The 14,061-nt window shown below is 41.6% G+C and overlaps 2 protein-coding genes across 2 annotated transcripts in view; one reads left to right on the top strand and one right to left on the bottom strand.

Annotated features, from left to right (window-relative positions):
• The window catches only part of POLR2B (RNA polymerase II subunit B), a 53,787-nt gene extending 53,362 nt beyond the window's left edge, over window positions 1–425 (top strand). Inside the window, exon 25 of the mRNA XM_033214567.1 lies at window positions 164–425. Coding sequence (XP_033070458.1) covers window positions 164–253 — 90 coding nt within the window. The 3' untranslated portion in view covers window positions 254–425. The remainder of the gene's footprint in view (window positions 1–163) is intronic.
• The window catches only part of IGFBP7 (insulin like growth factor binding protein 7), a 77,964-nt gene continuing 64,237 nt past the window's right edge, over window positions 335–14,061 (bottom strand). The window contains exons 2-5 of the mRNA XM_033214573.1: window positions 10,098–10,207; window positions 2,438–2,554; window positions 1,686–1,812; window positions 335–600 (exon numbers count right to left, since the gene is read on the bottom strand). Of these exons, the coding sequence (XP_033070464.1) occupies window positions 581–600; window positions 1,686–1,812; window positions 2,438–2,554; window positions 10,098–10,207 (374 nt within the window). The 3' untranslated portion in view covers window positions 335–580. The remainder of the gene's footprint in view (window positions 601–1,685; window positions 1,813–2,437; window positions 2,555–10,097; window positions 10,208–14,061) is intronic.

The raw sequence follows: 14,061 nt of genomic DNA, 5'->3' as shown, positions 1-14,061 counted from the left end.
CTTGGAGAAAGAACCACCATAAGCCGAGGTAGCAGAGTGCGTGTTCTCAGCTCCACTCATTTATTCATTATCTGCAGTACCAGATCTTTGCCTTTTTCTGGGGTAGAGAAGTGAAGTCACTTCAATACGATTCTGCTAATTACTATTTGTTTTTTCTTTTCAGATTTCTTTGGTGCGAATGCCTTATGCATGCAAACTATTGTTTCAGGAACTTATGTCTATGAGTATTGCACCGCGAATGATGAGTGTTTAGCTATTTTACAAGACTCAACAAGATAAAAATATCTTGGTGTCTTGTTTCTATTGTGTGGCTTTTAAAAAATGACAAATAATGTACTGTGTTGTGATAAAAAAGTAGTTTATTTGTTTAATGATATGCATGCTTTTCTTCTGTAAATATATAATAAAGTTTTGTAGATAGTCTTGATGTGTGATCTTTATTTTGTATTTCTCTGTATAAAACCAGTGAATATAACTAAAGTGTTAGTGGATTGGATTAAAAGAAATTTATTAGGCAAGAACAGGTAATGTAGTTATCCATGACTACTTTTAACCATGCAGACTAATATATTCTGGAGGTTTATAGCTCAGCACCTTCACCTGTTTAAAAAAAAAAAAAAAGATAAAAATTAGTTACATATAGGGATGTGGTTGACTTTTGAACTGTCAGGTAGTTGAGTGTTTCCAAATAAATGAAGATGTTAAAATGTGGGGATAAAGGATGTATGAGTAATTGTATAAATAATATGCTGAAGTGCTCTGTGGAACTCGAGTTATATGATTTTAGCCATGAAAGGCAATTTTGCTGTATTGGCTGATGCATCAAAGGTACATCTTATAGAACTGGAACAGCACATTTCACAAATGAGATGCAGAGAGGTTAAAGACCTTTCCTTTGTAGTCCAGATCTTCAAAAGGTAAAGTGGAGGAAAAATTAGTAGCAGAGCTGAGACTCAAATGCATGACTTGACTCTTAGCTACTGCTCTGTTTCATTGCCTGGCATTACACATTATGGCTGAAGAGAATCTGACCACATACTTCTTTACTTCATTTTCATATCACAGCTGAGTGATCTGGACAGTGGAATGGTTTGACATGCTGATGGTAAATTTTGTTCTTTTGTCTAAGGGAAAGCCGATTCAGACATCAGTTTCATAGAATTATATAAATGTAAAGTAGCACTGCTATGACACTCAGGATGGGTTCTTCAGAGGAAGTTTTTTGGCAGTGAAGGAAGGGGAGACAGAATAGAAGTGGGCATTTGCCAGTATACTCTCTTTCTGGCTTTTTCTTTTAAAAGCAAAAGTGAAGGGTGAGAATTGCCCACAATCGTTTTCTTTTAAATGGGAATTTAGTATAATAGTCACAACACAAAGGGAAAATGCCAAGTAGATAGGTAGAAAGCTATGGGAAATAGAAGCCATTCCAGGCAAGTTTGAGTTTTGACTCTTAAATGTTAGGTAAGGTAAAAGCATCTAAGTTATAATAACGACGTTCAGTCACCCATCCAGATAATCTTTGGGAGTCTCATGCTCTACATTTTAATGGCATACTTAATGCCCTTATGGGTTCGTAACTACAGAATTTCATTAATAGCTATGTCTGATACTTTCATAATTAGTTCTGTTCTTTTTTAAGCAAATGTACTAGTCATTTTTAAATGACTGTGAGATTTATTGTGTACCTTTTTTCACTGGTATTTCGTGTAAGGCATCAACCACTGTAATTTTTGCCGATGCTGAAGCCTGTCCTTGGGAATTGGATGCATGGCACTCATATTCTCCAGCATCTTCCTTACTTAGAGGAGATACCTGTGAAAGAAAAAGGATCTAGTATTCCTCTGTGGTGGTCTTCTGTCAGTGGTTCCAATGAGGTCATTATTTCATAAATTTCCTAAGATGACCAGGGGATTCATAGCAAAGGTGCTGCCAGAAGTAGTGCAAATCCTGTGCTAGGAGACTTCCATAGCTACTACATTTGGTTTGCTGAGGAGTCAGCTCAGGAAATGTAGTGGACAACTTTTGATCATACTGCATAGGTTAAAAACTGGATAGGTACACATTATCGGTTCGAGGGCAACCTTGATAAGGATATATGATCAAAGTATTCTCCATGAATATCAAGGGTCAAGTAAAATAAGGTATTTATTAATCGATAATGAATTAAAACGATGCTTGGGCCATGCAGCTCCGTGTGAGGGTTTTGCTTTGAACTCTTAGGAAAATAGTAGTTCTTGTTAATTCATTGGTTGTTTTCAAAACATGCAATAAAGCACTTTTCCTTTAGTTTCTCTGAAAGAGAAGCAGTGACTCCATGGTAAAGCTATTCCAAAGAGATGTGGAAGGTGCTTGCTGCACCATCAGGCACCTTTGCCAGGTCCGCTTATGTCTAATGCTAAGAATGAAACTCTTGCCAGCTCTTGGTTCTGGTACTCACCAGCACCCAGCCAGTTACTTCATGCTTTTCTGGGCCACCCCGGGTCTGAATGGCCAGGTTGTCCCGGTCACCAGGTAGGAGTTCTGTCCTTTGAACTCCATAGTGACCCCTTTTTACCTGCAAAAACAAAAGAAGAGAGTAATACTGAGTTTTATACACCAGATCATCTGCTTGGAAGTGGCCACATCCCTACAATTTCACATGGTGTATGTCAGACTTTCTAATAGAGAAAACCCAGCATTTTACTCAACTATTTCCCTTTACTACTTTTAAAATATAGATCCTTTTATTTCTTCCTGCCAGTTTTCTGCTAAGCTTACATGTTTTAAACTAATGTGTTTTTCTGCATGCCTGGGGAATACACATGTTCATAATTTCCTTCCACTGGCCACCATCATTCATTCACTCATACTCTTGGAAATTCTGCTTCTCGGTGCCAGGCCTTTTCCCTGTCATGCCATGTTCGATTGATGAACTGTCACCCAGTACTAGGTTTGATGCTTGGGACCTTGGGGCTCTTCCTGCAACAGCTTCATCAATGGACAATAGTAGGCTGAGACCAAAGCCAATACCATTACTTTGTTCTGAGGGCTAAGAATCAAATGATTTACTGAACACCTAAGATAAAAAACACCTATCAAAGGAGTTCGAGACCAGACTGACCAACATGACGAAACCCTGTCTCTACAAAACACAAAAATCAGCCGAGTGTGTTGGCGAGCGCCTGTAGTCCCAGCTACTCAGGAGGCTAAGGTGGAAGAATTGCTTGAACCTGGGAGGCGGAGGTTGCAGTGAGCCGAGATAGCACCACTGCACTCCAGCCTGGGCAACAGAGTGAGACTCCCATCTCAAAAAAAAAAAAGAAAGAAAAAAGAAAAATAGCTGTCAAATACATGTGCTGTCATTGTTCTTTTATGACAAAACTTGTTGACTATTTCTGTGTATGTCATGTCGAGATTCAGAAGAAACTCAATTTCTTTGATTCAAGGCCAATACTAATGTATCTTTTTTGCTCTCATTTTAAAAGGCACAATGTTTATTGTATAAACTCTGGAAAATACATAAAAGAATGAAATTCACTTGTAGCTCCTCGATATATATACATTTAGCAGCTGAGTTACAGAGTACACATATTTTAAGCCCTGTGATAATGGTGAGTTAAAAAAAAAAAAGGATATACGAATTGTTTGTTCATTCCATCCCAGACCTCCTTTAAGAGGCTGACATTTATTGATACTTGACATTTATTGATACTGCCTTTGTAATTAGAAAGGATTTACAATCTCAGGTAATTTCCTTTTCATTTTCTTCTATAATAAAGCAAATCTTAATAAAGACCAGATAATAGTGTATATATATAGACACACTGTATGTGTAAATATAATAAATATATATATAAGTAAATCTATATATAACACTTTGTTAACTTCCATCTCAGTGTTGCTTTTCCCATGTGGATCCCACTCCTACCATGTGTTTTTTGTTACTCTGCTGTTGTCTCGGCTTCAAACCTACACTGTATTTTCTCAGCTTTATGATGCCAGGACCGGGACTCAGCAAACCGCATGTGATCTAGGCCAACTCCTGCTCTTGAAAAAATACCTTGCATGACTGATTTGGAAAGCCTGGGTTTTTGCATTTTTTTTTCTGGAATTTTCCCACATTGCTACTAATGCTGTGAAGACAAACATATACTCAATAGGTACCTTTCCCCTTAGTTTCGCAAGTAGCTGGAAGAAATGTTTTATGCTGATACAGCTTTTGCAATAGTTACTTAAAAATGGGTTTTAAGAATACTTTGGTAGAAGTATTAATTTGATTCAGTGTCTAAAGTAATATGTCTCTGACCTTTATTCACTGAATTTCAGAATCATATAAGAGTTTTATGTGTGACCAAAGCAAGAAAATAAGAAACACTGCAGCACTGAAATACTGAATCTCAGCAACTGAGCCTCAAATCCCATAGCCCTTAGTAAAGAGCATTTTATGTTAATTAACTTGATCCACAATGGAAAGGGAAATGTATCTTGTTAAATATAATATTTAACAGAAATCATGATATATATATATATACTTTATTTTTCCCTTTTCACAGGTGTTGGCATGGTGTATTTTAATTAATGTTACATAATTATAAAAGGTTATACATCATGTAGAAAACATAGAAAAAACTGCCGAGAATTTTCATATGACAAATTTTTATATGTCAAGCTCTCCCTTACTCATGTAAGGGGATTCTAAGTGTTGATAAGCATGTGTTTTCTGTTTTTTTTTTTTTTTTTTTTTTTTTTGGAGACAGAGTCTCACTCTGTCACCTAGGCTGGAGTACAGTGGTGCGATCTTGGCTCACTGCCACCTCTGCCTCCTGGATTCCAGTGATTCTCCTAGCTCAGCCTCCTGAGTAGCTGGGATTACAGGTACGTGCCACCATGCCTGGCTAATTTTTGTAGTTTTAGTAGAGACAAGGTTTTGCCATATTGGCCAGGGTGGTCTCAAACTCCTGACCTTAAGTGATCCACCCGCTTTGGCCTCCCAAAGTGCTGGGAGTACAGGCATAAGCCACTGTGCCTGGCTGATAAATATGTGTTTTCTAGTTAAAATAGGAACTAAAACTAAAAAAGAGAGGTTAATATTCAGTGCTTGTAAAGATGCAGAGAAATGGCACTTCTCCATTGCTGGTGGGAGTGTGAATTACTACAATCTATTTAAAAAGTAATCGGACAATGTCTATTAATAGTAAAACAAATATTTTGACTTATTCAGGTAACTGTTGGGGAATCTATCTTATAGCAATAAAAGCACTGTATGATATGTGTACTTTGATGCTTAAAGTAGGATTGTTTAAGTTGACAAAAATTTGGAAACAACAGAAAAAATACAGAACTGATTTAATACATTATGGTATTCATACTTGGAATATTACATAGTTGTTGAGAAGCAGACTTGGACGGATGTCCTTGAAGTATCTGTTGAGAAAAGTGAGTTTCAGAATAATTTATTGGCACACTATATTCTCATTTCACCGTAGGGATATATGTTTGAATATGCTTGGATATGAAAAAGAATGTGGAAAGATACAAACCAGGGCAGTTCACATTGGTTATCTCAGGCAGGAGGAGGAGGTGGTGGGGGGAGATTCTCTTTCTTTATACGTCTTTGGATAATTTCCGCTTATTACCATTACCTTAGAGGTCACTATTTTTGATAAAAATATTCTTAGAGTGCATGGAAGCCCTAATCTGAAGAAATATTCAGGCAAGAAAAGAATTAAACAGAGAGTCTCTCGGTCTCAGAGACAAGTATTGGGAAGGTGTTTTGCTTTCGCTGTGAGCATCATCTCGGATTTAAAAGGGTTAAGTCAAACATGGCTATTTCAGTTCATGTTCCCATTTCAAAATATTGCCCTTCGAATCTTTCTAGGCTAGGGGTGTGCTGAAAGGCTTGTTAAAGCCAGCAGGATAATAACGGCCAGTAAGGAAAGTAAAGACCACACACCAGGCTGTGCCAACCGTAAGAATTGCCACTGCAGTCTCAAGTGTCATGGAGAGAAGGCTTGTGCCATTAATTCTGCTGTTGCTAGGAATCCTTGAGCTAGAAAGACATGCTGTCTTTATTTAAGCCTCAGTTTCTCTTGTTTAACAAGCATGGATTCTAATATTCTATCCAAAATGGTGTTCTACTATTAAATTGGATTTGAAACACATGTGCTAGTAAATATGTGTGTATTCTTAACAGTCTGGTTACAAGGACAGCGACGAGAAAACAAATACCCTGTTTAATTATTTAGGTCAGTGACTTCCCAAGTTTCCTTAGTTTTGACATGGCCCAAACTAAGAAATACATTTTACATTGTAATCTGGAATATACAAAAGTTTCAGGAAATGACACCTTTATAAGTGGTAAGTGTGATGCCTTAACATAGATTCTGTTCTATTTTTTATTTTTTATAAGAACATGCTGGTTGTGATCGCTATGTTAGTTCCAGGACTCGTTGATGAGTCACAGTCTGCAGTGTAAGAAACATTGCTTTGGGTCATGCATGTGGCAAATTACATTATGAAGGTAGAGGACAACTGGCAGAGCGTCATAGTTGGGTTTTGCTTGTTCTGGAAAGTCTGCAGAAAAAATTGTTTCTCTCCTACTTCCTCTTCACTTCTTTACTTCAGCACCCATCTCATTGACTGACATAGTGGGTTTTGTTTTGTTTTTTTCAGAGACGGGATCTTGCTCTGTCACCCAGGGTGGAGAGCAGTGGTGCCATCATAGCTCACTGCAGCCCCACCTACTGGGCTCAAGTGATCTTCCCACCTCAGCCTCCCAAGTAGCTAGGGACTACAGGTGTGAGCCACCACACGGGCCTCAACTGCCTTGGTGTTTTTGAATAGCCCTGAGGACAAGCCCTCAGTGAGGCCTATTGGGGGGATCTGCCCTGTACAGCCCTAAAAGGGAAAATATTCCCGAGGCAGACATATTCCTCTGGTATGTGAATACTTTAGCTGGGATTGGGTAGAGCAAGGACTGAAGAAATTATTTTTTGCCAAGATTTGCCAATAAGGTCACATGCCCCAGGACACTTGGGTGACCCTCGCTTCTCATTGTGTAAGTATCCCTAGGAAACTGTAGAGAACTGCAACGGAGTTTTTCATGAGTATTCCTTGCAACATTATTTCTCTGCCTCCCCACACCCTGAGCAAACCAGCAATCTCCAAATTAGCAGTGAGGAACGCCTGCAGTTCTTGCAGTAAGGATGGAGGGGAAATCATCCACGGACTGCATTTCTGCTCTTAATTGCTCTTGCTCCGCCTTCCTCTTAAAAACATAATTGATTGGGGTGAAATTTTATTGCTCCTTTAAGAGAAGCTTCACTGTAAAGGATGGTATAGTAGTGTTGACTCTGCCATCACCCCCACCTCAGGCATTTTCTGGTATCTGTTGCCAGATTTTACACAAACCAGGGGGATTCACGCTGGTGCCAATGTCAGTGGCCGCATCCCTCTGGCCGCATGGGGGAGCCAGAGGTTAGCAGGTGACCTGACCTGGGCTTGAGCCCTTCAGTGGGATTTTCACAACGCAGCAGGGAGAAGGGAAACCCTTTCTTTCCTCTGGGGTCTTTAAGCTGTGATAAAAATGTGAGTGGAGTTGACATCTCCCACTGCATAGGAAGCTTTCTTTTTTTTTTTTTTTTTTTTTTTTTTAGGAAGCTTTCTTAAGCAGAAGAAAATGAGACTAGTATATTGAGAGCAGAGTCAAGAGTTAGAGTTCTCATGGTGTGTGTACCCAGATGCAGGGGCCCTTGAGGCTGGACCTCGCTCCCGTTTTTTGTTTTGCCTAGGTTAGTTTAAGATGGGCTGGTAGAACTTGCAACAGAAAGAGCTCCGACTGCAGGAGCCACAGTCCTCCTGGAGTTGTAGAAATTGCTCCTCCGGTCACACAATGAACAAACAAAATAGTCAAAGGAGACCATCATCCACCTTAGAGCTTGCTGGAGAAGTAGGGTAGCTAAAAAGGGATGTCTGGTTATGCCCTTTTACTTAAACCAAGTTTCTTTTTTGGTAACATGAGTTTGATAATTCTTTTTTAATTCTTTGTAGGACAGTTGTGAAGCTAAGCAATTCAAAATGTATAAAAAGGGCAAAAACGAGTAGGTGCGGTAGCTCACACCTGTAATCCCAGCACTTTGGGAGGCCGAGTCAGGTGGATCACCTGAGGTCGGGAGTTCGAGACCAGCCTGACCAACATGGAGAACCCCTGTCTGTACTAAAAATACAAAGTTAGGTGTGGTGGCGGGCTCCTGTAATCCCAACTACTTGGGAGGCTGAGGCAGGAGAATCGCTTGAACCTGGGAGATGGAGGTTGCAGTGAGGCGAGATCATGCCATTGCACTTCAACCCTGGGCAACAAGAGTGAAACTCCATCTCAAAAAAAAAAGACAAAAACCTAAGTGTATAGTATAATTGTGAAGTATTAGTTTTCTTTTTCCTCCTCCATACTATACATGCTGAGAAGATGTTGTCCTTCAAATATGAAGATAATTATACAAGATAATGCCACTCGAAGGGAAAAATTTCCAGGAACAGTAGCTAATGTCTACCGAGCGCTAACTATGTATCAAGTGATTTTTGCCTGCATTACTTTATTTAATCTTTATGATAATTACATGTTACTTTAATAATGTAGAGAAGGGAGCTGAGGCTAACAGCAGTGGTTTTCAGTCCAGGGCAATTCCCCAGCCCCACACCCTTAGGGGACATGTGGCAATGTCTGAAGATGCTTTTAATTCTCATGACAGGGGGATGGGGGATGCTACCATTATATAGTGGTTAGAGGTGGGGGTGCTGCTAAACATCTTCCAAAGCACGGGCAGCCCTCACAACAGGGAATTATCCGGCCCCAAATGTCAATAGTGCTGAGGCTGAGAAACCCTGGCTTGCAGAGAACCCAGCCAACCTGGCTAAGGAATTCACACTCTTTTCTTTTTCTTTTCCTTTTCTTTCGTTTCTTTTGAGACAGGCTAGAGTGCAGTGGGGCAATCACAGCTCACTGCAGCCTCGATCTCCTGGCTCAAGGGGTTTTTCCACCTAAGTGTCTTGAGTAGCTGGGACCACAGGCATGCCTCACCATGCCCAGCTAATTAAAAAAAATTATTTGTAAGAACGAAGTCTCACTGTGTTGGTCAGGCTGGTCTCAAACTCTGGGACTCGAGTGATCCTCTTGCTTCAGCCTCCTAAAGTGCTGGGATTACAGGCATGTGCTACTGCACTCAGCCTCACACTTTTTTTTTTTTCTTTTTTTCCATTTGGGAAGTCATTTCAAAACTGATTTATTAAAAGAATATCACGCTTTTTCCACTTGGGGCCAGCATTTAGCAAAATTCAGAAAGGGGAATTTTTTTTTCTTTGATATTCCTCCTCTTGTTCCTTTGTAATGCTCTGTTCTGGAGTGGTCTCCTTTGTTCCTAACTTGTGATTCTACAACCTTGGTACTTAGAAGAATAGATCCCACCTCACTCCTTCTACCCTGCTTCCAAGTGCTCTTAAAATGTACTCATCCATCTCCCAGCACTTGGGGAATCTGAAAAAAATAATCCACGCTCACAGGAGAAGGCTACAGGGCTTTGTGTCCTTTTACTTTCTTAGCCGAGCCTCCCAGTAAAATAATAATGCCTCCAAGCAGACAGGATCTAAAGTATCAGCTAAATGTTCAGTCTTAAATGAGGAGACTGATGACATCACAAACAGCTTGGTGGGGGCTTGGAGGTGGTATTTTGGGACAGAAAGAGAGAAACATACACTTTTAACCCCTATGCTGTATTGTCTCCACTGAGGGTGCACACACAGACACACACACTTCACTCACACCCACATATGCACACACATACACACACCACAGGTGCACACACACCCCGAAGGTGGGTTCAGGTGTTCAGCATTATTGTTCTTCCAGTTTCTCAGTTTCTAGGATGCTGCTAATTAAAGCATGGCAGGGACTGGTTTTTGTCCCATGAATCCAGAGGAGGTGCCTGTATGACTGCCCTAAGGTTTCCCCTTGGAGCATCTGCAGTCAACAAAGCATGCTAAGTCTTTTAACGTTTTACCATCATTGTGCAGTGCAAGAGAAGCTTGTCAGCCTAGGACGTCTTCTTGAAGTCTGTGCCACTGACCTTGTTCCAGATGAGGACAGGTGTCGGGATTCCGATGACCTCACAGCTCAAGTACACCTGGGCACCAGTGACATTCCAGATGTCCTTGGGGGGCGTCACTATGGAAGGACCTGCAGGAGAGGGCACAAAGCTAAAGTCATCTTTTAAATAGCCCTTCACATGAGTCAGCATCTTAGGGAGAAAATAATAATTGTGTTTATGAAGCCATCCCCTTGGTGGATTATCTGAAGCAAATTTCAAAGACTACACTGGCTTCCTCCTGCCACCAGCATGATTTTAAGGTCCACTTTGGGAATGCATAAATCTAAACAAACAAAAACAATTAGGAAGAAAAATTTGTTATTAAAATTTTCTTCTTCCCCAGACCATGCTTACATGAGTGCTAATTTACCAGCTGTTTTTTATTATCTTGGACTTTTCCAGTAATAATAAAATTTTAGTTCCAAAATGTTCAGTGTTTTTCTTCTTTTGTTTACTGCTATTTCTATTTTGGTTGGAAAGGCAACAAGCAACCGCTCCGTGGGTAATGGAGAAAAAAAACCTAAGAGAATATTTGCAAATGTGCTGAGCACCCAGACAAGACGGAAGTCTGCCTCAAGAAGCTCAGGATCTAAGGTTGAAACGGGTGACGAGACAGGGAAGGAAAGAAACATGTGGGGTGCTGTGTGCCTTAGGGGATTGTAAGGGACATCTTTATTTTTAATTTAATTTTATTATTATTATTTTTTGCGACAGAATCTCGTACTTCGCAGGCTGGAGTGCAGTGGCTTGATCACAGTTCACTGCAGCCTCAAACTCCTGGTCTCCAACGATCCTCCCACCTCAGCCTCCCGAGTCGCTGGGAATATAGGCATGCACTACCATGCCAGTTAATAATTAATTTTGTTTTGTAAAGACAGGGTCTTGCTATGTTGCTCAGGCTGGTCCTGAATTCCTGGCTTCAAGTAATTCTCCTGCCTCCGCCTCCCCAAATGCTGGGATTATAGGTGTGAGCCACCATGTCTTGCCGGAAGGCACCTTTGAACCGAAGAGGCCTGGGTGTCGAGGAAGGTGGTACAAGGGTCCTTCTCCCAGTGTGGTCAGGTGAGGCAGCTGGTAAGAAGGAAGACGAGTGACTGATCTACTGGGTGTGACCAGGGTCCCCAAGGAGAGGGCCCTTTCCCAGGGTTCTCAGTGTGCAGGTCCCTAGCAGGAGGCATTGGCAAGTGGGGGGCACCCTCAAGCCACTGCCTAAATAGAGTCAGCAGGTATGGGACCACTGAGAGAGGCCAGAGTAATGCTTTTCCATTCCCACAATTAGGGAACACACCCACCACCTTCTATATCATGGCACCCTTTGGAGAAGGTCCCTACTCAGAGTCAACACAAACCATGTGCATCCTTTTTGCTGTGAAAGTGGTATGACTCTCCGGTCCTGGGTTAGCTAACTATGGCCTGCGGGCCAAATCTGGCCTGCCATCTGTTTTTGCATGGCCTGTGAACTAAGAATGGTGTTTGCATTTTTATTTTTTTAAATTAAGAAACATTTTATTTTTTTGAGACAGGATCTCAGTCTGTTGCTCAGGCTGGAGTGCAGTGGCATGATCTTGGCTCACGGCAACCTCCACCTCCCGGGTTCATGCTCAAGTGATTCCCATGCCTCAGCCTCCCAAGTAGCTGGGACTACACGTGCATGCCCAGCTAATTTTTGTATTTTCAGTAGAAACAGGGTTTTGCCATGTTGGCCAGGCTGGTCTTGAACCCCTGAGCTCAAGCGATCTTCCTGCCTCGGCCTCCCAAAGCTTTGGAATTACAGGCCTGAGCCACTGTGCCTGGCCTGCATTTTTAAATGGTTGAAAAAAAAAATTAAAAGATGGATATTTCACAAAGTGTGAAAATTGTAAGGAAATGTCCATAAAATAAAGTTCTGTTGGAACACAGCTACACTTATTTGTTTCCTGCTGTCTCTGGCTGCCAGAGCAGTTGTGGCTGAGACTGCATGGCCTAAAAATATTCACTGTCACTGGCCTTTTATTAAGAAATTTGCTGATTCCTGCTCTAATCAACTGAGGGAGACTGATGCCTAAATAAGACATTATGGGAAAGCCTCAGGACTTCAATCCTTTACACATTTTCCGGAGCTGATGCAAGTAACCCCCTGGGTGATTTCTGGCTCGGCTCTGAAACACAACACTGTGGGAGCTAACAGATACCGAGAGAGCGGGTGCTGCTGACTGCGCCTGTCCCCTGATGGCCTGGTTTCCTGGCATCTGCAGGACAGAGGCGCACACCGACTTTTTATTTACTGGTAATTAGTATATCACTTCTGCTAATTCTAAATGCCAGGGTTCAGCCACCAGGGGCCTTCAGAAAGACTTGGGACCATCTGCAGAGGACGGTCACGGAGCTGGCAGCCTGGGTTCCTCATGTGGGGCAGTGTGAGACTCCAGAACCTAACCTGGCCCCTTTTCCATGCTCAGCATGGTTTCTTGAATGAATAAATTAATGACCCCTTCCGAATTTTAAATCTCTGTTGATTTAGGTTTCCTATCCTAGCAAAATAGCAAACTGCAGGGTCATCTTGCATCAGAGTCCTGGGAAAGGGACAACCTCCCCTTTCGGGCTGGAAAGTTTTCTGGCATAATCAGCATTCAAAGGACATGAAGTCTCTCCTTTTGCAACAGGCTATTTCCAGCACAATATTAATTTCTTGAAACAGAAAGGAAATGACCCCAGTGTGCAAGATTTTCCCACTCATCTAAAGCATTAGAAGCTGATTTTTTTTTAATCTCATGGGATATTTTTATTTTTTCCCTTTGTAGGAATGTGCCAAACAATCAAAGTTTGGAAAGCTCTAAATACATTTCGTGCTTCCTTCCCTCCAAACCATAGGTCTGAATAGGAAGCATATATCCTGGCCAGGGGGCTTGGCTCTTCTGCTGCAAACATGAATGTGGTGAGCACAGTGGTGCAGTATTTATGTTTCTGGCTCTGTCTCAGACATTTCCTAGTCTGGATGCAGCAATACAGCACCCTGCAAAGGGCTGGGCCTCACCCTATCCCAGGCTTCCTCTAGGGCTCTGGGACCCCAAGGGCTTGGACACCACAGAGCCGGATCTGGCTGTGCTTTGAACTGCCTTCGCCCACCTCTCGAACGGCCCTCACGCTGCTGTGTTCTCCTTCGCACACACAGACTTGGCAGGAGGACTTCAAAGCTCAGGGGATCTCAAAGGATTGTTCTGAGAAGAACACACCAGTGTTCAGAGATCTGGGGGGAGCTCGGGAACAAAGCTGCTTCTCACATATCCAAATCACACAAGGAATGCAAGACAATTTTATTGTGAGGATCTGAGGGCCTCAGCCCTGCCAAAACCTACTTACTTGAACTGTGTTCATCTCCCTATTGCCAGTACAGGTAGCAGGGTCATCAGTCTTGGGCAGGGGGCAGATTCTGGAGTGCTAACGGACAAGTTCCAGACTGATTTTCTGCCAGAGATCTTGAGGACAGGCTATGGATTTTTCCCATGGGATTTAAAAACAGATGTTCTTAGTTTTAGTATAGTCCAGTTTATCAAGTTTTCTTTTCTATGGTTAGTGCTTTTTGTGTCCTGTTTAAGAAAATTTTTGCCTAGCCCAAGGCTATGAAGATCTCCTGTTTTTTTCTACAAGCTTTATGGTTTTACCTTGCACATTTAAGATTTTGCTCCATCTTGAATTAAATTTTGTGTGTGCTATGAGGCAGAGGTCAAGGTTCATTTTTCCTCCCCTAAAAGGACATCCAATTACTTCATCCAAAAGACCTTCTTTTTGCCAATGAATCATAATAATGCCTTTGTGGAAATCTACAAGACCCACTGCATATGTGTGGGTCTATTTCTGGACTCTATTCTTTTCCACTGGTCTATGTGTCTATCTTTGCACCAATAACTATGGCATAATTTAGAAATTATTTGTATAAAATTGAAGCACTAAATAGAGGGCAGAT

This window comes from Trachypithecus francoisi, unplaced genomic scaffold (assembly GCF_009764315.1).
Source record: "Trachypithecus francoisi isolate TF-2019V2 unplaced genomic scaffold, Tfra_2.0 Lachesis_group1, whole genome shotgun sequence".
Taxonomy (NCBI): domain Eukaryota; kingdom Metazoa; phylum Chordata; class Mammalia; order Primates; family Cercopithecidae; genus Trachypithecus; species Trachypithecus francoisi.
Note: the sequence above shows the minus strand (reverse complement) of the source record. Positions and strands in the feature narration are given on the sequence as shown.